The sequence below is a fragment of the Phycodurus eques genome, chromosome 3 (assembly GCF_024500275.1).
Source record: "Phycodurus eques isolate BA_2022a chromosome 3, UOR_Pequ_1.1, whole genome shotgun sequence".
Taxonomy (NCBI): domain Eukaryota; kingdom Metazoa; phylum Chordata; class Actinopteri; order Syngnathiformes; family Syngnathidae; genus Phycodurus; species Phycodurus eques.
In genome coordinates, this window is record NC_084527.1 from 5,423,298 (window position 1) to 5,447,155 (window position 23,858).

General features: G+C 41.6%; 2 protein-coding genes across 5 annotated transcripts; both read right to left on the reverse strand.

Moving 5' to 3' along the window:
- Nucleotides 1-4,729: 4,729 nt before the first annotated feature.
- LOC133399805 (pleckstrin homology domain-containing family A member 2-like) lies at nt 4,730-18,133 on the reverse strand. 3 transcript variants are annotated; one of them, XM_061671697.1, is made up of 12 exons: nt 17,905-18,132; nt 13,438-13,599; nt 13,220-13,276; nt 11,743-11,791; nt 11,470-11,567; nt 9,311-9,442; nt 9,099-9,158; nt 8,945-9,013; nt 8,797-8,867; nt 8,364-8,427; nt 7,632-7,709; nt 4,730-6,153 (listed from the first exon to the last, which is right to left on the reverse strand). In XM_061671697.1, the coding sequence occupies exons 2-12, from the start codon at nt 13,576-13,578 to the stop codon at nt 5,716-5,718; spliced, it is 1,257 nt and encodes a 418-aa protein (XP_061527681.1). In that variant the 5' UTR covers nt 13,579-13,599; nt 17,905-18,132; the 3' UTR covers nt 4,730-5,715. The 3 variants fall into 3 exon arrangements, with proteins under 3 accessions (XP_061527681.1, XP_061527682.1, XP_061527683.1); XM_061671698.1 differs by lacking the exon at nt 9,099-9,158; XM_061671699.1 differs by lacking the exons at nt 9,099-9,158; nt 9,311-9,442 and having other exon boundaries at nt 17,905-18,133.
- Nucleotides 18,134-20,277: 2,144 nt separating this feature from the next.
- si:ch211-113d22.2 (uncharacterized) lies at nt 20,278-23,521 on the reverse strand. Of its 2 annotated transcripts, XR_009768363.1 has the most exons (4): nt 23,354-23,521; nt 22,010-22,078; nt 21,690-21,803; nt 20,278-20,953 (listed from the first exon to the last, which is right to left on the reverse strand). XR_009768363.1 is itself a non-coding variant. In XM_061673334.1 (3 exons), exons 1-3 carry the CDS (start codon nt 23,508-23,510, stop codon nt 20,727-20,729), a joined length of 498 nt encoding a protein of 165 aa, XP_061529318.1. In that variant the 5' UTR covers nt 23,511-23,513; the 3' UTR covers nt 20,278-20,726. The 2 variants fall into 2 exon arrangements, 1 of the variants encoding a protein (XP_061529318.1); XM_061673334.1 differs by lacking the exon at nt 22,010-22,078 and having other exon boundaries at nt 23,354-23,513.
- Nucleotides 23,522-23,858: the final 337 nt, after the last annotated feature.

Below are 23,858 nucleotides of genomic sequence, written 5' to 3' on the forward strand. Positions count from 1 at the left end.
CGCCGCTCGTCACATCCTTCATCACAAATGGAGTCAAGTCCGGCCCCGCCCCCTCGTGGCTCTCCTGTGCGCCCATTGGCCAGCGCGTGCGTTGGCATTGCGTCGGTGCCCCCCAATCGCGCTCCTTTGTTTTTATTTTTAACGACAACAATTATTCTTTACATTTACTCGAACGAACGTTTTGAGCGCCGACGCGGACGTGTATTTCGGAGCAAAAGTTAAAATTGACGACATCATCAATGGCATCTCGAGAAACGAGCGTAAATGCTAAATAATAATTGCATAATAGCGACAACAAAGAAGTCCGGCTGTGACGTCACTGTCGGAGGTCGTGGCGGCGACGTCACACGACAATCACGTTTAATCTCGTCGCGCATTCACGAGGATCATCGCGGGCAAGATCATCACCGGGGGGCAAACACGAAAGGGGTCACCGGGAGGTCACGTCCATTCGGGCTCGGACGGAGACATTTACGCATCGGCGGCTGTTGACACGATATGATCTTATTATGGCGTCTTTTGTTGACATTAAGGGCAACTGTGGGTCACGTGACCTGAACATGCTGGAAGGTATTATTTAGAGCAAAAATTTAGAGGGGGGTTATAGTTGTGAAAAGATGTATTTTAAAATTCCATAAGCAATCAAATGAAACGCGCATGTGTCAGACTCGCACCACAATAACAGTAAAATATGTTATTCTTATCCTCTGTAAGACTGCAGATTTGTAAAATAATGTAATTTTTTTTTTTTCAACAGTGAGATAAAATGAGGCCAAAGGCAACATCACACAAATCCAAAGTGACAAAGATATGTTTACGTTTGTTTTACACTGTTATAAACAACACGCAAATAGTTTTTTTTTTCCTTTCTTAAATTATGGAGTGTCAAAAATAAAACTTGCCAAATTCTAGTGAGTACAGATACTGAATAAACATTGAAGCCAAAATCAAGGTTATGAGCTTATGAATATGTATCAATTGTGCCGTAAACTGTATATGAACAATTTTTGGTGTGATGCGTTTTTGGTTCTTGGACGACATACTTTCATGAAATAAGGTTCCAGATGTTTGCAGTCAAAATGAAACATTTGTTTAAATGGACGCTGTGACGGGTCATGCAGTCTTTTGTGAACTATCATGTAAAAATCTGAAAATGTATATACACTAAAAACACACACACACACACACACACACACACACGCTTGATTTTCGTCACCACGTGAGCTGTAAAATCTACTTTTCACTAGTAACGCCTAAAAGCCATAAAACGTTGCATTTTCTGAAGAGGCACATGTTTTGATTTTATTCAATTACTTCAATACACTGAAGATATATACTACACTGAAAATGCTATATATATATATTTTTGCTATGCCCTAAAACGACTTCGTTTTTTTTTTTTTAAACATCATTGAATGACTGATTGTTCTCAATCTCAAAATCAAATATTTGCTACCTTGATAAACTAATGTGGCCACCGCATAACAGCAGACGTTTTTTTTTTTTTTTTTTTTTTTCCCCTTCTTTCAGACGTGCAGCTGCCTGGCCTGTGAGGCTGCAGATGAAAAGTCAGAGGAGAAGGTTTCAATAATACCTGAAATGAGGTGGCGCTGGCGGCTGGACGGCTCATTATTATCGTCCCATCCGGCCTTCAGGCTGACTGGATCCTCTGTTCTCCGTCTGGAGGAAGTGGTGAAGGGGTCCCAGACCTCCTGCACTCAGCAGGTCCGTCTCACACACCTTGAGCTCGGCCACAACCAGCGTGTGTGTGTGTGTGTGTGTGTGTGTGTGTGTGTGTGTGGGGTGGGGGGGGGGCATCAGAGGGCGAGGTCAAGCCATTTCTCTGCAAACAATCACATCACACAGGGCCAAATACATTCCACAACCCCTCCCTGCCTGCCTGCCTCCATCCACTCTGTGCGGTGGTCTCATGTGGGAACTGCACAGATTTTTTTTTTTTTTTTGGCAGTGCTCCAGGCAAGGGCCTGCGTCCATGCAGCTGAAGGAAAACCTGGTCCACATTAATATGACTTTATTGCTATTGTACATGTGAGGAAACCCTGCCCTCGGCTGCGTTACAAGAATGATCTGCTCCTCTTCAGAGACTAATCACAAAGATGAGCGGTCCACATTTGGAGGGAGCCAACCTTAAATCAATGTGTAGAAATAATTAAGACTATGATTTGAAAAAGAATAATAATTCATGTATACGTATAATATCTCAAACATTCTTTTCGTGGAATAGTCAATAATATCACGTGCCTTCGAAACTTCCCTAATTCATGCCCTCAAAAAGTTACGATTTTCCATCGAAGTTCATATTCATTGTACGAAAGGCAAATTGCTCAAGTTCCCACACTTTAAAAACTGATAAATTAACAAAGCAGACAATGTACATGAAAAAGTAAAATGTGTGAGCTGGCTGACAGGGTGGACAATTTTTTACATTTTTTTTATTTTTGCTAATGTTATCATTTCAAAAGCACACGGTGGAGCTTCACTTATGATTCAGTTAGCAAGGTGACTGTTTGACAAATACATTTAGAATTTTGGAAAGTTTCTTTTTTAATCTGTTGATATTTCACGACGACATGGTGGACATGCTAAGCTCCAACTACAGACATGATATGATTAAATAATTGTAATATTTATTCTGAAACTATCCACTGTTTCAGCCTCCATCGAAGGAAGACCAAATGTCACTGAAAACATGAAAAAAAAAAAAAAAAAAAAAAAAAAAAAACAGTTGCCCCATAATGACAGGGTGGACAGCAATTCCGGGCACATGTGCAAAATGTTCCATATAATTATGAAAATGGAATATACATGTAAAAATGACTAATTTCATCAAATAACTTGTTATGGACAATACACCATCTAAAATTCTTTTTGATTTAGTATCATTTTACCACTAATTACGCGCACTGTACAGTTCACCAGAACAGTATGTGGGACATGCCATAACAAAATACATACAATAAATTAAAAAAAAGTACAATGAAAGAAATACATTTTAAGAGATTTAATATTGTGCAAATCGTATCGTATGTGTGCAAATGTTTTTTTTTTTTTTTTTTTTCACTTATAATAAGATGTCAAAGAATTTCATTATTCTGCTACATTTTCATGGTGACTGCAGGATTCTGATATTCATCCAGTCAACAAGTTTACATTGACCAAACTGGAGCCATCTTACTTGATTGATGAGGTGTGAATAGATTTAATGACCAATTCATTTCTTGTAATGCAAGTGGAAATATAACCCTTCCATGTTTACTACAGACCTTACAGGTTTCTTTCATTATAAGTGCATATTTGCAAAAAACTAAAATAAAAAACAAAAACAAAAAACTACAACTACGAGTGACGGTTAGGCACAGTTTTACCTTCCATTTATTTCTGAAGATGAAGAATTGTTGCTCGGAGTGTGCTTTAACTTGTGCAGTCTAGTAGCGCCCTCTTGTGGCTATCCTTTGTAAACGGGAAATCAACAGCAACTGTGGGAAAGAAAAAGAAAAGGAGCAAGTGACTAAGTAAAAAAAAAAAAAAAAAAAAAAAAACAGGAGCGTGACTTCATCAAACACTTGAAGTGGTTCGTGCATTCTCGTGTGCAAGTAATAAAGCAAGATGGTGCGCCAGGAGCACAAGTGCGCGTTGTGGTAACATTTAACATCTATTTAAAAAAAAAAAAAAAAAAGTCCCAGTGAGGTTGTGCTGGCCTGGTGCTGCTTATTCATGTGGGAACATTAACATTTGGGGACGCAGAGTGTCTGGCTGCCTTGAGAGATGCTGTCACTCAAAGGCGTTAAAGTCAAGTGCCAAGTGACCTCTACGGTGGGTGAGTGCAAAGACAAGCGATTCGCCCTCAAAGGCTCCGCGGCTCCTTTCTTATACTGTATATTTTCACAAGAAAATACAAACGTCTAAATTGCAACTTTCTCGTTCTGCTGTAACAAATTTCGGCAGTCCAGTTCCGTTCGTGGCTGGATTTGCCTCAGAATACCTGGAGGAGGTCTGTCTTTACCAGACTGAAAAGTCATTTTAACGCAGCTGACATTTCGCAGGCGCTCGGGGCATTAGCCGCCACGGTGTAAAGTGTTCTACAGAGACATTTCACGCTCGGCGGCCCTGCCGACGCAGACGAGGACGTGGTCAGAGGTCAGGACGCAGTTTTATGCCCTTTACCTAAATGGACCGCCGCACCGGACGTGTGAAACATCAACATTAACTGGACACGTTGCCTTTGTGCCTTCACCTCGTGCATGTGTGAGGCGACAGGGCGAAAGGGCAAACGGGTTGACCTCTGCATGTTGGCCCTGAGGAAGAAAAAGCTCCAAACTTGGAAGTTTGAACTAACAATGTGTTGCTGCTGTGGTTAGTTATTTGTTGCTGTGTTTTTGGAATTTTCCATTGTGTTTAGTTCTTTGTTGTTGTGTTTTGCACTTCAGGGCCACCGTAGTAGGCCTCAAACGACATCTCCATCCGATGGAAGATGCCACCAAACACATAAACCAACCTACGACGAGTTTATTGGAGAGTTTGGGATGTCAGAAATCGCTGCGTTTGTGTTTAATCGCTTTATTAATCTAAGCTAAATGTGCAAAGCTGTTCCTCGTTTAAATACACCTGGACACTTAAATGCAAAAGATGACACCTAGCGGTCAAGCATGTACTGCACGTATATGCTCCCTGAAACGGCTTGAACAAACCCCAAATATACAACACTGTATATCACAAGACCAATAAAAATAGGGTTTATTATACAGGATGGAAACGTAACATGTGCAGGCAGACGAGTGAACAAACATTCAAGCATGAGTTGAAGCCACAGGTGTTACAACACAAAACTAGTTGAGACATCTTAGAGGAAGTTGTGACAGTGGTGAAGCTTCTAAAAAAAGGTAAAAAAAACAAAAATAAAATAAGTGCAAAATTGTTAATGCATTTACAAATGTCAGCGTGTACACCCCCCCCCCCCACCCCCCACATAATGCTCCAAGGGGAAACAAATCACATTTAGACAGCTGTAACCCTGCTCATCAGCAGTATATTCTTCATCAAGTACCATAAAGAGCGGCTGTATTATTATTATGATGGCATCGCTGCTTCCTGTGCAACAAGCGCTGATGGTTCAATCTTCAGGGTTGTGTCAAGTTTTTTTTTTTTTTTAAAGTTTGAGGTTGGCGGAACACTTTCACTTGTGGTCAAGAAACACTTGTTGAGTGTTAATGAAGGTTGCTGCCAGACCTTTGTGTCTCTTTCCTCTTATCCAAAGAATGCTAAAACAGAGGGCTTAACTTATTTAAAAAAAAAAAAAAAAAAAAAAAAAAAATGTACATGCCTGAGAACCTTTAGCATGTTATTTCTGTGCAGAGATCATGTCTAAGCGAAGACAAGTGCAAAGGGTTAAAAGCATGTGCCATCATTTGTAGCCCTGCAAGAACAATTAACATTATAATTCAAGTTTTTAGAGGAAGCTGCACAAAAAAAAAAAACAACAACAACAAAATGCTTCATCCTATTTTTTTAACAGCCCTTTTATACACTACACTATTGTTCCTCATGGTCCCCATATCGTCTGTAGAGCAACTACATGACCAGCTGGGGATCCTTTTTGCCGGTCATGATATTGACACAGGGTCACCTTATTAGTGGGAAATACTTCAATGACCAGTCACATTCATGTCAAAGCAGGTAACAAGAACCGCACAGAACCTAGACATCAGTGGTGCGGATGCTGTCGTCATCCAGGCTGAAGGGGAACACGCAGCCCGTGAGAGACTGAGGCTGCGAGCGGTGCCGCCGACGGCCGCACGCCACGTCTCCGGATGCCGTGAGGATGCCCAGGCCGCTACTGGGCACGCTGAGGCAAGGGGCGAGGGTTGAGAGAGAGTTGGAGGAGGAGGATGTGGACGAAGAGTTGGGGGAGGAGGAGAGTGAGGCCAACGTAGGAACGGCGCTAAAAGCACTGTCATTGTCCTCCGCGTCTAAGACGGAGCTCTCATTTGCAGGGATGGGCGTCCACGGCTGCCAGCCCGGTGCCACGGAGCACGACTTGACCAGAGGCGGGCGCTGCTCGACCACTTGATGACTTCGACTTGCGGAAGCATTGTGACTTCGATAGAGGGATGAAGCTCTTTTAAACGAGAATCCCTGCAATACAGAAAAAAAAACACATCACCATGTCTGGCTAGATAAGATAAGATAAGATAAGATAGATAAAATACATTAGATAGTACATTAGACCCAGAGCACAGCCCTTCACCAGGAATGAACAATTAACTAAAATAAAAAGAAATGTGTTTTTTTAAATCAGGCCACAGTGTGGCAACGCATTCATTTTTGCCATCAGCTGCGTGAGATCCAATAAGAATGAGGCAATAAACGGCAATGAATGGCCTTCATTGTGAAGCCAAACCCAAACAGAAAAAGCTCTGTCCAGCTAATAGCCAGTCAACTTTTGGTGCAACATGAAATCTTGTTAATAAAACCCAATCCACCAGCTGAACTATACTTTCTACACTGCTTGTCGTCATTCGGGTCACGGCTGGTGGAGTGGAGCCTCTCAAAGCTGACTTTGGCCAGGAGGCGAGGTACACACTGAACTGCCGGCCGGCCAATCGCAGGGCATTGCACATGTCAGGGAAAAATTCACACCTACGGAGAATTTAGAGTTTTCTATTAACCTAACATGCATGCTTTGGGGATGTGGGAGGAAGCCGGTGTGCCCGGAGAAAACCCCTGCAAAGTGAGAACATGAAAACTGCAGACAAGGCGGCCTGAGCCGAGATTCAAAGCTCTCGACTGTGAGGCAGATGTGCTAACCATTAACCCATGCAAAAATAACATGCGGTACACGGAGGATGCTGTAACATACGAGGGCCTTTTTTGATTTTGAGGTGAGGAGAGCTCTTGCATACATTGATCTTTTTTATCCAGTTTGGCGCCAAATAAACAACAACTTCTCTTTGCACTTGAATGGAAGTTCATTGTGGAATCTGTCTTTTTGCAAACAAGCAAACAAAGCTACGCTTTACCTCTCGTCTTTGTACATGGCAATCATTCGAACCGCTCTAAGTGCTCGAGGACTCTGCATCTTTTTGCACAATTGTTTTTTTGTCAATGTCTTTATGTCTCCAAAGTGTTCTGTAAATTGACTGTCTGTTGTACTAGAGCGGCTCCAACTACCGGAGACAAATTCCTTGTGTGTTTTGGACATACTTGGCAAATAAAGATGATTCTGATGGCAGAGAGAGAGAGAGAGAGAGAGAGAGAGAGAGAGAGAGATAATAAATAAATAAATAAAAAGACAGTTATAGGAATGTGAACACATTGAAAGCCATTTTTCAAAGGTAAATTCCAGTCAAATTCTACATATACAACAGAGCAGACTTCAATCAAATCAAATACGATTTGACAGATTTTGCACTTATTACAAATGTCAGGGAAGTTCGGGAACTGACAGAATACCATCCCGTCATAAAAAGAACAAGGCTTACTCCCCCTGTGGAGACGTGTTTGCACACAAACAAATAATCAAACCCATAAATGGACAAAGGCAAGCGTGTGAAGACTTCGCTTCCGTGGAAAATGTCATTTGTTGTCGGTGCCGAGAAGAGGGACAGTCTTACCTTGGTAGGGCCTCTGAAATCCTGAATCTTCATCTCAATGTCCCTGATCCAGCCGTGCATATCCTCCGGGGAGTCTGTCTATGAACGAAAGAGGCGACGCATCACATCGTTTAACAACACGTCATACAAACTAATGAAGGTTCAAAGACGGCGTGTTTGACTTGAACTTGTAAGACCCCGCTAACGCACTGGCTGAAACCACTTCGCTTTCTTCAAACTCCAACTAGAAGGACTAGTGGGGACCTATCAGAGTGTATAAAAGTATGGGAGGAATTATGTGTTTCCAACTGATACTTCTCTTAGTCTGTCATCATTCAAACATGTAAAGCTGTTTACATTGTGCATATTAAAGTCTCAACTCTGATTTGTAAAGAAATGTTATATTGCACTGTATTCAAGTCATTGTTGTAAAACATTCATTTTCCATTCAGTTTACCAAGTAACCGCCAAGCTTCCCTTTTTCTAGCACAAAAACAAATGTGCTTATGGTTGCCATTTCTCTCAGCTGTCCTCCCATGGGAAGGAATCAACAGGATGTTATTGTTGTTATGGTAACAGATGGCTGTGGGTTGCTTCACAAAAACAAGGCTCGCAGGATCCGAAAAACAGAGCTTGTGCTACACTTCGGCAGCGGAGCATTTCAAGAAAACATCTTAAAACTGCCTGGCTGCTGCCTCGCAATAACTTCACAGTGGCAATGATGATTTGATTAACACGAGATCAGAGGTTTACCTGTATGTAGAAGGTTCGGGATCCGGTGATGATCTCAAATAGGTTGTCTCGCTGCAGGAGATCACTTATGGAAACAAATTGTGACATGATATTATAAAGTGGTCCATATTAATCTCATTATTTGCATTCTTGTTCTCATAAACATTTATAAGGGAGGGATTTGTGAAGTTAGGTCCAAAAGTATGAACCTTTTTTTTGGGGGGGGGGGCTACAAGGTCAAAATTGGAATGCAACAGAACTTTTACTCCCCTATGGCATGTTAAAAAAAACTATGACCAAAATCTATTATGGTGTGTTTACAGTACAAACACTTGTTGAGATGACAGAGAGCTGCATCTGGCAGAGCACACACTGCATGTGTTTATAATCAACTACAAGTGTATGAGAGAGGTGGTGAGAGAGCAAGTTGGACTCTGCAGTCACGCTGACTCACCCCGACTTGACGAGACATTCATGAACTTTCTGAATGTCTCGGAGTGGAATGGCTCGCAGAGGCTCTTTGTCCTGATACGCACATACGCAACAGAGTTAAGCAGACGAAGAAGACCACAGATGAAAATCTGCAATAGACGTCTCCTCACCGTCTCAGACTTGTAGTAACTGACCGCGTTGTTATCCAGGGTAAAAAAGCGTCTCTTCCAGCTTTTTCTCTGAAACCGACACCACATGACATTTCAGTTCCTCATGCAGCTCCTCCGTTAAAACCTCACAGTTTAGAAGAAGCTGTGAACTCACAACATTGCCTTGTTTGACACAGTAACCGAACCGCAGCACACCAGGCTTGATGCCCTCATTCTGCAACATTATGATCGCGTTATTATAACAATCATTGTCACCAAAACATCAACTGCATGCATGTTTTTGGACAGACCATGTTTGATCGCCGCAAAAAAGTAACATTTGTTAACATATTTGCTCACATTCATTTTGGGCTTGTGCCACTTTACCTGGATGGGCGTGTGCACCACCACGCCCCCGTGGATCTCCGTCTTATATGCCTGCTGCTTCCCACCTCCATAATGGTCACTGATAACTGTGGCCACATCAGATCTCGGTGGTGCAGGACCAGACTTAGGAACCTTCCAGCAAACAGTAACAACGGTGTCACTTGCACTCACACACCAACACACACAGGAGGTACATACGACATGCGTAATTTCCAATTGTTTCCCGTGAAGCGGAAGTGGACTGTTGTGGAACATCTGAAGTCGAATTCCCCTCTGAGGTGATTCAGAATTCAAGCACATTTTGCAGGGGAAAAATAAAAAAATACAAAAATCGAACGTTGCGCAAAACCTATCGAGTGATGCAAGACATCTCAGTTCAGCAGACATCAAAATGATTAAGTAGATGCGTGCACATTTATAGGGCGAACTCGTGGAATTTTCTCTGAGAGGTTAGGAGACATAGGCACAGTCTCATTCAAAATCCTGACCATACACATCATTACATTTTATCAGTGTTAAGGTTGGCTGTTTTCTTGTTTCCTTTGTACACGTAACAATAACTTCTTTTAACAGTTGTGTAGCCATTAAGATTTGTGTCAAGCCTCCTTTATGATTAAATCAAGGACTGTGTATTGATTTTGATGTGATAATATTCTAGTTTTTTTTTTTTATTGTATGGAAGTTAGGAATGTAAAAATGCTGACAGTTAAGACCCTGGAATTGATTTTCTTCAGGAATTTTGCTCCAGGCATTATAAGTGGCATCATAAATTCAATGAAAATGTTTCGGTAACCTCATTTCAATCCATGAAAGGAGCAAAACCAGTACGATTCAGCACAGCTCTACAAACCCATTAGTAAACAAATTGTTAAATAAATACCACTCTCAATCCAAACGGACCCCTGTTATCTTAGACAATACAACTGTTGTACTGGATCACATTAGGCTGTGCTGGTTTTCTGTCATGTTTAACAGGCCAACAGCCATTAATGTGTTTCAACAATGAAGAGATAAATTCACTCACATGCCACATTATTAGGAATAATTCAATTAAACACAATATGACAAAATGTGATTTCCAGGGCCTTATGGTTGGTGTGAGAAAGTGCAGCTAAACTCGGATGTCGCAAGTAGCAATAAAATAAAAAAAAAAAACATCCGGTGACTGGCAGTTGAAATGTCTCGGTAATGGCAGACATGTCAGACGAATGGCCAAACTGGTTTGAGCTGAGAAAAGGCATCTCACATTAGCGTTCGTTTCAACACAGGTATGAATGAAGAGCAGACAGTAAGTTGTGCAGGACAATGAGACCACGTGGTAATCTTAAACAGGCAACTGAAGCCTTGTAGCCTTTCAAAACAAGACAAGAGTGTATAAAAACACAACCGTGACAATAGACGTATGTAACTTTTGTATGCAGTTGTCTGCCTAGAAACATAAACAGAGGAATGCCTGGCAAGTCTACCTTATAATGCAGACTTTAGTCACACTGAAAACTCCTATCTCCATTTGATAATGAGGCAACTTTTTTTTTTTTAATAACGCTTATTATCCTCACTAGGAAATTCAAAAAACAATTTCTGCTATCCAGCTGACTTGGGGCGAAATGCGGGTACACCCCGGGGCCGCACAGACAAACGCCCGTTCACACTTACATCTAAAGAATGCTGGTGGAAGGCAGAGTTGCCCAGATTCAAACCTACAACCTCAAAACTGTGAGACGCATACGCTAACTGCTAGTCTACTCTGCCACACTATTAGACATATTAGCATGTTTATTTTCCAAAACGGTGCAATGCGTGTTGGATATCCATAACAAATAGCATTTTGCAACAACAAAAACAAAAACACTTTTATTGGGCTTTGGCCAGTGAAATAAATGTCACTTCTTGTTTTAACTACAAAACTAGAAACCGTGGCATGCTACAATACTTTATATAACCTACGTGAAGCAATCTGTGATTACCTGTGCAAAGGAACATCTGCGAAGGAAGGTTAGTTGAAAATTGCTAGGGGTAGTTAACAAATGGAACAAATTCCTGAAATCTGAAAATGATCACTGGAACAAACTGCCGGCCGGGCTCTTATAAGAAAGACTAATATGGTGTGTGTTGTGTTTGTGTGTGTGTGTGTGTGTGTGTGTGTGTGTTAGACTCACAGTAATCTTGCTGGCCTGGTTGAGAGCAGTGACCCAGTCCCTCATGTCTGTCACATCGTTGGCTTGGAGGAAATACCGTCGGGATACTGCATTGATGACTGTGGGGGGAAAAAACATAAATATTGCAGTTCCATACCTCCCTACAATCACTGCTTTATCTCAGTTTAGCACATGTATAAATACTGTTTTGTTTTGGGTTGTTTTTTTTTGTGTGTGTTTTTTTTTTTTTTTTACAGTGTGTGACTGTGACTCAGTGTTTCCCTGAGGACTCACCAAAGCAGAACTCTGTCTTCGGCTTCTGCTTCCCTGTAGCTTCATTTACCTGACAGCAGACCAGGCTGAATGTCAAGCATGCATGATTCGGTTTGGGGGTCGAAGTTTCAAAACCATAAATCTATACATTTACAGATTGTAAAGAGTCATGTATATGCTCTTTTACTCTCTGTAAAGTGATCTTATGATTTAGGAAATGTACCTATAAATAAAATGTGGTATTATCATTACACACAAATGCAACTTTTCTTTTTTTAAATTCTTGGAATTACAAATGTAAAATTCTTGAGCAGTGGTTGCAAAACACTTTCTATGGCCTGCTGGCCTATAAAACTTAAATAAGCTTCTGTAACCTGTAAAGGAGAAAGATTAAGAATGCACAGCAGTACTAAATTTGAGCAAAAAATATATATATATGATTTTAAAACTGACTTCAGTTAAAAACAATTTTAGATCCGGTCCAAAGAGAAGAATAGTTAACATTTTTCCCCTTATTCTCCAATTTAAAAAAAAAAGAATAGGTGATTCCGGAGTTAGGAGGTCATATCTCTGAGTTTGACTGTCCAGAGAGAAGCTGTCAGCACCGGGGGCCAGAAGTGATTATCTCTGCTGAAGTCAACATCTGGAATTCGTCAGCAACTCCGCAAGCAGCTCAACTCTGCATGTGACCATTAGCTTCAGCTGCAGCGAGATCAGATTGTTTCTATCTGTGGGACTGCACCAAGGCCATCTTGGTTTGCTCACTGGCCACTTCATTAGGTATGCCAGCATACTCTTGAGAGACATCCAGTACTAAAGGGAAGCAAACTTTCTGTCCTTAAATAGAGATTAAAAACTATCAGTGAGGTAAAACGTTAACTCCATGTCTACACAAACATCAAAAGTTCATTAATTCACACACACAAAAAAAGTTTTGAGTCAGCTTGTGGAGAGTAGGGAGGTTGGTAAATAGCAGTTTCATCAACTTGCAACAGGTATTTGGCTAAATAAGAGCTATCAACTATGGGGAAAATTAATAATCAATTGTTTTTTGTGAGAATCTCTCTCTCTCTGAATGTTCCGAACTTCTGTTCCTGAGCAAAATAAAACTTATAGTGACAGGCAGAACAATTCAATGTTGACCCGTCTGTTCCACTCCAAGTACAATAAACTGTGTATCTCGTTGCCATTCATACAACAGAATAAGTCATGGCCTCTGTAAGTTTATCAGCTTTGTGTTCAATTGAAAAGCCCGAAAGTTTCACACTGAGTAAGTCAACTGGTGAAAAAATTGAGAAGAGCTGAGAGATGTTTCTCAAGTAACGTGGAAGCCTTGGCTCCATAAATGTTGGAAAATACTGCTTCAGACCACAAACTAGTTGAGAAGAAATCCATAACACCTTCACTTGTTACAGCCAGTACCTAATATAGTGACTACTGAGTGCATTTCTAATTCGCCCAGTGACAGCAATAAGTGAACGCTAATATGCGGGGTTACCTTGGAGATGTAGGTTAGTCTCAGGCTACCAACAAAGCTTGCTCCACTGGGCAGGTTCTGTATGACCAACACACACACACACACACACACAGACACACACACACACACACACACGTGTCATAGGATCACAGTCCAAGGTTACCCAGGCTCATTTTGGTTACTTCGCTACTTTGCTGTTTGCACGAGTGTGTTGTGCCATGCAGAGATGCACAAAGCACCTGAGGGTTGTCCATGTACCACAGCAAAGCATTCCCCTGAGTGTCCAGGATGAAGTAGCGCCTCTGGAAGCGGCAGCTCTTCTCTTTCTCTTCGATATCCAGGAAGCCACACACGCGGTTCAGACGGTCCACGTACGGCATGCTGCTTGCTATCACATATCACTGCGACACACACACACACACACACACACACACACGCACGTTCAACTGGGATGCATTGTAAAGAAGAAGATCCCAAGGAGATGCACATATTATAAAAGTGAGACCATCTTTTTGCACAAACGCACACACACAGGAAGCGAGAGAGAGAGAGCATGTCACACTCAGCAGTTTTTCATGTGACGTGATTTTGAGGCTGAGCAGCAGCTAAAGTTTGAGGCAAAGCTGAGGCCCTCCATCAAAGCCAAAAATTACAGACTGCACTCAAGATCTGCACACATTTCCACTGGCCAGACACCAGGCTGGTGGTGACGATGAAGGTGGTGGTGGCGGTATCGGGTGCGCAAAGATGCGAAAATGCATTCATTAAGACGACGCCGTGCATGTGAATCAGCGAGTCATTCGACACTGAGACTTTGGTATGCTGAAGATGTTTCGTGGTTTCGTCCAGCCAATGTCATGCGCTCACACAGGCTTACGCGTGCATGCGCGCACCCGCAAACACACACAGACACGCAGTTTTGAGGAGGGAGTCAGATGAGTGGCAAGAGTTGATTCTTTACTAATGCTGTCATCCTCCTTAAGTTCCCGCACTAAGTCCAATGTTCCCGCTGTGTCAGTGTAGACTAAATAAGAATTTATACACTGACACTTTGCACCCAAACAGATGAAATAAAAAAAGAACTCAACACTTTCTGAACCTTTGTAGATAATGCAATGTGGGGAACTTGGTCACGGATTATTTTAATTCTCACCTGCCAAAACATGAGTTACACCAAATGGCATCTAAAACAAAACGAGTGTACCTTTACTAATAATGAAATCCTGACTTCATTTCATCATATCAACTGCTTTCACATAATCATACAAACTTTGTAGATTGTGTAGATTCTGTGTTAATGTCAGAAAGTACAATTTCGTAGAAAATATTGAATGTTTGCAATAGTGCAGGATGTATCGAGATACATAAAAGGGATCAAATATTAGAAACAGCGCTTGGGTGTCATGCAGTGCAGTTCTACACTACTGTAATGGCGCCGAATAGTAATCGATTCCACTTCAATGCTTGAATTCAGAAAGAAATGTTCATACTGTTTTTTCTAAATACTAGACTTTACACCGATTTTTATCGGCTGATGGGTATCGGCCGATATTTAGCATTTTATGCTGATCGGCTTTAATGTCATAGTTCGCCGATCCGATCCCGCAAAAGACATGAACTCCGCGTCGCCGCGTGCACAGTATATTTGAATCCAAAGGCTAGTTTATGTGTAGCCTTGCCGCGTGTCTTTCGACGTAGTACTGTAAATATCTGTCGGCCAATGAAGTTATTATAAAAATAAAAAATAAAAAAAATAATAAAAAGTCGGCGGTGTGTAACACGTAATGTCCGGATCAGATTACAAGACTAAGTACTACCACTACAGACAACTGCAATACAATCTTGTATTCCGATACCACCGCATCTCGCTTTTTACGATCATTGGGCTTTATCTTGTCAACTCAAAATGCGACCGGATACACTCGTTACCGTGGCGATGAAAACAAGAGTGGAGCGCGCCAACTTTGTATTTTTAGGATAAAATGGGGGAAAACGTGTGTTGGTGGTCACCAGTGACAATGACGTCCGTTTAAGGCTCGCTTGAGGTATGTTCCCGTAGTTTGAATACAATACGGCTCGCAAGCAGGCAACAAAATGTTATGTAGCCTAGCAAGCTAGCGGTACCACGAACGGTTGGGGGTAAACATGTAGCCGTTCTGTCGAATCACGCGGTACAGTTTCGGTGTGGTGGGGGAAGTCATTTAATTAAAAAATAAAAGTAATTGAATTACATTAAGTTAGCACCCATTATTTCTGTCACGTTGTAATGTTGGTTTGACCTGACTGATTAGAATACACGATCTGACGAGAGCAGTGATTTCCAACCTTTATGGAGCCAAGGGACACATTTTACAATTGGAAAACCTCACGGCACACCAACAAACAAAAATGTCACAAAAAGTGGAAACATTAATTATTCTATTTACTTCCTGCCATCTAATAGAAGACCATTCATGTGTTCTGTCTGTCACTATGCCTCACTGGCATAAATAGAGGAACAACGACACATTATTGATTGTAAATATAATTTTTTGAGCAATTCAGTACACAAGTATATGCAGTAAATGAACAGGTCATTTAAATAGACATTTTTTTAAAGTCACTGAACGGCGCCAAAAATCCTGATCGTGCAAAGCCTACTAAATACCCATGTTTCCCTTCATGTACGTGGCCTGAAAGGTGGTTTCATCCATTTGTGTATCACAAAATCCTGTTCAGACATCCAGTGGGGTATGTGGTGGTCATCGACCAGTTTATCTCAATATGATCCAGTAACACCAATACACAAAAACCATATTGTTAAATGAATGCATCTTACAGTGTCAAACTCTCGACAGAATTTGGAATGCAGCTCTTGTTTCGCATGTAATTAAATTGTACCTTAAGTTGTGGCCAATGAGTGCACGAGACACGCAATCAGAAATAAATGGAGCTCTCAGAGAATAGTCTTCATTTCAAACCGGTTACAAGACACCAAGCAAAAATTCTAACATGCAATCCTGGCCAAGTGGAACTCTTGTATAAATAGCTTTTAAATTATGGAAACGCGGCTTCAATGCTTCTCAGATGACACTCCAATAGATGGCTAAAAGCGTTGGGGAGAAACGCGGCATGGCATTGCAGCGCTCATGTATACAAGGACACTGGCACACACACGCCGCACAAACACACACACAAGATTTTAGGATCCTAAAACATCTGGTTCGACCGTGAAGGGGAGGAGCACGGATGAAGTTGCGGCATTTTCGGTCAATGCGGGGGAATGACACACAGATATTTCATCCAAACAGTGATAATAGCCACAAGCATCTGTTTTATTGAAGGACGCGTTCAAGATTTAGTGAAACTACTGACTGGAAGCACATGTGACCTCATCAAAGTCTGGGACTAATCAGAATAACGACAGGAAGGCCCAAAAGTGATGCAACGGTGGCAGAGATAGCATGTGCTAAAATGCAACTTACCGTAATCGTAAAACAACAATTCTAATAAAAAGAAAACGCAGACTGTTATAGCACTTCATTGAGGTATAATTGATTAGCACATTTGTCAGCTAGAGTAGCGGTAATAATAATTGAGTAATTGATCTAGAGTCATACACTATATTGACAAAAGTATTGGACATGGAAGGAAATAGCGAGTTGGTCTAAAACAGCACTTGCACTCTTTTGACGAGGTCGGGGCGTGTGTCTTTGGGAATGTTTGGCCATTCATCCCTCTTGAAGAGCATTTGAGAGGCCAAAGGTCACCGGTGTGAGACGGGAGGGTCTGTGTCCCTATGAAGAGGGCGCGGCCAACTACGCAAAACCCGCCAAACGCTACGATCATCTTTGTCTCGTATCTCTTCTTTGTCTCTCAACAACTCTATGGACTCGTTTTACATAGCGCCGCCTAGCGTTCGGACTACGACACCACGTAACTGAAGTGCCTTGTGTGACAGGCTACATTTAGTACATTCAGTAAAGACGAGTTGTTACTCGTGAGTGTTCTACCTGAGTCAAATTGATGGCCTGTTCAAGAAAAGCTTGCGCTTTGAAGCAATATGTAATGAAAATAAAACACATTTTCATCGCAGTTGGAAGACGTAATGGCACTATATGCTTTTGGGAAATAAGTGTCGTATTGCCCGTAAGACACCGAGGGCAGCTGTGATGTATTTGTTGTCTTTTAGGCAAAGCACTCTGTGTTCTATGAAGTGTTCTCTATTTTTTTTTGGTTTTGTTTATATAATAATTGCTTTATATACACCGTTAGATGTTAGAATGAACTCACACAATTATGCCTTCGTGGGCCTTGGTGTGTATAACAGAAAAGAAACTGACCAACACGAAAAAAAAAAAAGAAAAAAAAAAAGAATTAGAAGAGTGCAGGGACCAGCCCAAGTACCGACTGATGAATTTGTTGATGAGCAGATGTGTCCCCAATAATAGCCTGATCCATATTGCTAATGAATCGTCATCGGGTTGAGACGCGTGCCCGACTCGACTGATGAGCGTGGAAGTTGTGTACAAACAGGAAGTACAAGTTGGCTCATCTTGGCGCACAAATGCATTAACGTGACGATGATGATGATGATGACGACACTAATCGCCATCACCCAGACTAGTTCGACAGCGGCACCTGACATCGTTGTGTAAAAAAAATAAAATAAATAATAATAATAATAATAAATAGATTGAAAAAAAAGTTGCTCTGTGTGGACTCACCCGCCTCAACAAGTCTCGTCCCGAAACGAAGCAGCGCCCAGGACCGCTACCGAGCACGCTTGTGACACCAAACCAACATGACGGAAGCCTCAACGAAGTGTTTCAAAACAACTTTTGGGACGTGCGGCGTGCACCACGGCCCCCCTACCCGCCCTGCCTTTTTCTTTTCTTTTTTTTTTTTTTTTTTTTTTTTTTTTGCTCGTGTGATCGGGTAACAGAACAATCTTCGTCTTCGTCGTCTTCTTTCCGGGTTGGACGTTTTGTTATTAGAATAAAACCAACCCCGGAAGTGATCCTCCGCCTCCGCCTCCGCCCCCGCCTCCTTCTTTTGCGCTGCACATAAGAGGAACTATAACACACACACACACAAAACTCGACTAAATGGCGCGTTCTTTCGCCTCGTCGACTCTTGGAAGGGTTGCAAATGATCCTTATAACCTCAGTCTAGCAGTTTTTGTTGTGACAGGAGCTGAGCGAGTGTGCAGGATCTTTGTTCCATATCGCTGCCCAAGTTGTCTTATTTATTGTTTGAATAACCTGATCAGCCTCTAAACCAGGGGCGGGCAAAGCTTTGTGCACATTTGATTTTTAGGACAGATGGATTGGCCGGGTCACTTGTAGATGATGTAAAAAAAAAAACTAAAAAAAAAAAAATTATAATAATAATAAAAAAAAGAAAACGGAAAAAAAATGTAAAATTGTTCATTCCAACAATAAATTGAGAATTTACTCTCAGTGTTTATGTTTGTACTTGTAATTAAATTTTACAATTAGTTTTATATTTGGTACTGGTGGTACTGGTGCATCTCAATACATTATCAGATTTTTAATTTTTTCCAGTAGTTCAATTAAAAAAATGTGAAACTTATAGATTCACTACACACTTTGTGAACAATTTCATTTTTTATATCTATAATTTTTAAAGTGGTTGTAGCTTCCAGCTATTAAAAAAAAATAATCTTGAAATTTGAATATTACATAAACAATTAAGAGTTATTTTTTTTTAATTTAAGATTGATATTAAATGATTTCTTCCAACACCTACCCAGAACATGTAAAGCATGGAAATGATCATTATTATTACAAAAAGACTCTTGACCATTAGGCATAAAGTGACAGAAATGTTTATATGATTTTGCCTTTGCACACAACCACAGTGTTTTTTGGAAATACAAGACATGGTTTAAGTGTAGTGGTTAGAATTGCTTAAGCTTAAGTTATCACAAAACATGACATTTTCCATTTTGGAATCATTAACAGAATAACTCCATCTTCAGGGGATATGGTATATATCACACAGTCTGAATGCTTTAGTTGGCGTAAAACATCTGCAACTCCTGAATGGTGAGTCATATGAAATTCTCCACAATGCACATCTTGTTTGTTTTATTATCAATTGTGGTGGTGGAGAAAGGCAAAATCCAATTCCTCTGGAGCAAACTTGTATGGGAGGCTCATTGATGGTGTAGGTGTGCCAAAATGAAGTGTCTACAACACCTGGCGCATTCACTTGCTTTAATTACCTTTTAAGAGGAAAGTGGGTTATGAATGACATTGTAATAGTGTCTTCCATATGCTCGTCTTTTGCTTAGCGCAGAGCTGTGACCACCTGTTAAGAGGAAGCGGTAGCACGTCATGTGACCTGATTGGGGCCTGAGATCCAACCTCGCTGACTTCATATCCTGTCGCTTCAAGTTTATGCCGCAACCTCAAGTTTCCTCAGACACGTTGTCTCTACTGCAGGTCTTCAGCTCCACATTTCTCTCCTCAGGGCTTTTTGCATCGAGCGTAGGGTCGGAAATGTCACACAAGCACAACACAGTCAAGTGCATTATGAAGTCACGTGTGTAGAAAAAAAGTATAGTTATCACTGTATCTTTTACGTAACCTGACATGAAACAGACATAAACAATCAAAGCACTAAACACCGTCAGAAAGGAGACAGCAATATTGAGGGGAAAATAACTAATCACCCTGCGCAAAGGCTTAAATTTTACTTACCTGCAAATTCTATAATCTTAAGAGATAAAAGAAAAAAAAATAATAATCCCACAGAAGCGCAAGAAATTACAAACTGATTTAATTTTTGATGATGGTTGATTGACAGCAATAAGATGTGATTCCCAAACCCCACCACCCTTTTAAACTAAAATACGGATGCAACGTGGTTTGAAATTGTGTTGAATTACTTCTTGGGTACTGATCATTGCAAAAGGGTTGCCAGTTTGATACACACTTCTGAAATAACAAATTTGCTCAAATGACATTTAATTGTTATTATTAATGATTAATGATAGTCATCTAAAGACACTGATGATGTCAATGATTTCTCACTATAATTACCAACAATGACTTAACAAGGTAGGAAACTGGTAAATATCAATATGCAACACTTTATTTCTATAAATCTCTGCAATTGTTTACATTTTCAAATCATCACTTCTACAAAATTCTGAGGAAATTGGAATGTGCCATCACTAGTTGGTTCTGTACTCATGTGGTCTTTGGGGCCACCTGATGCCCATGGGCACCATGTTGGTGAAGAAAGAAACCAACAAAGGTGGATGGAAACAACCATGTAGAGGTAACAACAGAACTAGATTTGGGAGGCTGTCATTAAAAATAACATCGTTTTATAGACCACACTATTCAAATGCCAAAACACAGATATGCAACGACTCATCCTAACATTCAAGAGGTGGTTAAGAAAAAATAAATCTCAGTGGGGCACAGCAGAAACAGCTGCAGGGTGGGTGAAGGGATGCATCGTGTAATAAGAGGTTTGGGTGAATACAATACACATAATCGTGGCGGAGGAGTGTTTACATGTGGCTAAAGGCCGCGAGACGCAGGAGCACGGCACTGAGCAGCAGGACGACACGGCTGCGGGACAGCGCTGGCGTGCCGTTGTGGTGCGGGTCTCCTTGACTGTGGCTCCTGTACGGACCGTTACAGTTGTCGCCGTAGCAACACTCCATCTTGGCCGCAGAGTTGCTCCCGTGAGCTTTGTCGCAGAAAGCCTTGTAGGTGCACGACTTGAGCACGGTATCTGAAAGACAAGTCGCTCGGTTCAAGTTCCACCTTAAAGAGTGACACTGTTTGCGACATTTGGGGAAATTTGAGCTTGAACGCGAACTAGGCCCGCTCTGACCAATCCAAACAGGAAAGGGAACAAAAGCTGATGTTGTTGTGGTTGCGGCCTGTGAGGCAAATTTGAAATCTAATTGGATCAAGAAACTGTCGCAATGCCGTAATAGATGAAGTTGCATTGGCCAATGCTATTGGTTCTGAAGGCCCTGATTAGATTGCCATGGCAGTACATAGAGGCTAAAATCTAAAACATCCAACATCCATGTACACATACTGGAAGCAAAACCGCCAAATTAGACAGCAGGCTAGCTAGAAAGGGCGCAGCTTGGTCCAAGACAACGAGGATTTACGACCCGGGCTGTCTTTTATGTCAAGGTACAGCGAGGGATCCTGGTTAAAGTAAGCCATTTTAAGCTAAAAAGAAAAACCTTTCCACATTCAGACGCACCAGCTAAAACACATCTGCCAAAACGTGCCAGTGTACTCTCTTACTGGTTCAATAGATATTTTTCAAATAATCAAATTGGATTTTTCATTTGTTGGACGATGCTTTTCGGAAGGAGTATTTAGAAAAGCAGGGAAGGCCTTGCCAGCCCTTGACAGCCCACCACTGAGTTTCCAGTGGTCTGCTGACCTCTCGAAAGTAACGCCTTTGTCTTTAACGTGCACATGTGCGTGATTGTGTATTTACTGACTGGGTCCAGTGATGGTGGCGCAGGCATCGGCGTACTGCGGGCAGGAGGCGGAGCCCTGCTTGTTGCAGTCATCCTCGCTGGATGCCGCGCACGTGTGGCATCTGAGGGCGTCGCCTTTGCAGAGAGAACAGGGGAGAACACCTGATTCGAAAGGAAGCATGCACACTCACCGGCCACTTCATTAGGCACATTTGCATAATCCAACAACATCCAGTAGACTACAATGAAGGTTTTTTTTTTTTTTTTTTCAAAAAACTACAACCACAATACTAAACATTGAGAATTATCACATTTGTAAAGGAAGAAATGACTTGATATACCTCTTCTTAGACATCATCAGATAGTGCATGTGTACCTATTGAAGTGGCCGGTGTATGTTTGCAGCCTAACTGCACACACGAACACACACACACACACACACACACACACATGGAAATATTTGGAAATGAATAGGAGTATAAAGAGAACTTCAACTTTTGAGACATCTTGTAGCGTAAGAGAGCAAACTAATATATCAATAGTGACACCCAAAATAAGATTTATATTCGAGTCAGACTTTGGGGGGGATACAAGTTCGCATGGATGTCTGCTGATGACTATACACGCACAAGTACAGTACATCACAAAAGTGAGTACACCCCTCACATAAAAAAAAAAATTAAACATCTTTTCATGGGACATAGCTGAAGAAATGACACTTTGCTGCAATATTAAGTAGTCAGTGTCCATCTTGTATAACAATGTAAATTTACTGTCCCTGTACTGTTTCACTGTTTCGCTACATAAAGATGACTTTGGCTATAAGAAGATTGCCAACACCCAGAAACTGAGCTTCAGTGGCCAAGACCATACGGTGGTTTAATTCCACTCAGAATAAGCCTCGCCTCGCCATGGCTGACCAAAGAAGTTGGGTCCGTGCGCTTACTGCTCAGCGGTTTTCTTTGGAAGATAAGATGATTGAAGGGGTTAGAGGTCCGCCTGTCAGGGCTCAGACCATACACTGAGGAAAATGCATCCAGTCAGTCTGCGTGGCTGTCGTCACAGAAGGAAAACTCTTCTAGAGATGACGCACAAACTGTTTGCTGAATACAAGTAGACTAAAGCTGTAGAATACTGGAAGTATGTCCTGCGGTCTGATGAGACCAAGATGAACTGTAATTCAGATTGTGTCAAACGTAGGTGGCAGCAACCACGGTGAGGAGTACAAAGACAAGTGTGTATTGTGTATTATGGTCTGGGTCTGGGTCTTGCCTCGGTGCTGAGGGCACCCTGAATGCCAACAAGTGCTGTGACATATCGATATGAGATAACGACACCGAAAACACACCTTCAAGACAACTACCGCCTTTCTGAAGAAGCCGTAGGTAAAGGTGACAAACCGGCCGAGCGTGTTTCCAGACCTAAACCCTACTGAGCATCTGTGGGGCATCCTCAAACAGAAATACCCATTATTTTGTAATATCTATTTTTTTCAGTATTGTCCCATGAAAAGATACAATCGTTAGAAAAAAACCTTTGTCCTCATAAATATGATACACTGTACTTGAAAATGTAAAGTTTCTATTGCCAGAAATGTTCGGCCCGTGAACATCCCTGCTAAAGCGCATCAGCGAGTTGAACCCTCACTTATGTTTCCCACCGACACGTGTGTGAACAAAACTTACTGTGGCCAGCCAGAGCGAGGACCAGCAGCAGGACGAGAGGAGCCTTCATGGCAGCAGACGGCATGTCCACAGAACGAGCGGATGAGACGAGGCAGTGACGGAGAGGCGGGGACATCCAAGTTGGACGAGTTAGACCTTGGAATGCGACTCGTGGCATTAAAGTCTAATCTCCCTAATCTCCATTTATGCTGCACAGCCAGAAGCCTACACTAATTGACTTAACAAAACAAGCTTTCATTAACAGTTTTCTTTTTATGGGTTTAGTGACAGTTTTTAAGGATGGATAATGTTCCAAAGCACTCAAGCTTCCGTCAGACGGGACGTGTGTAAGGGAGGTTGTGGGTTGAGGTAACACAATCCTCTATCACTGGTGTGGAGGTCAAAGTTGTGACGTATTGAACATACTGACAACACGCAGTGGGAATCCAAACAGCTGCGAGTATGACGCTTTGTGTTTCAGTTCGCAAAGACCGAAAGAAACGTTTTGAAGCACCTTTCCAGCTAG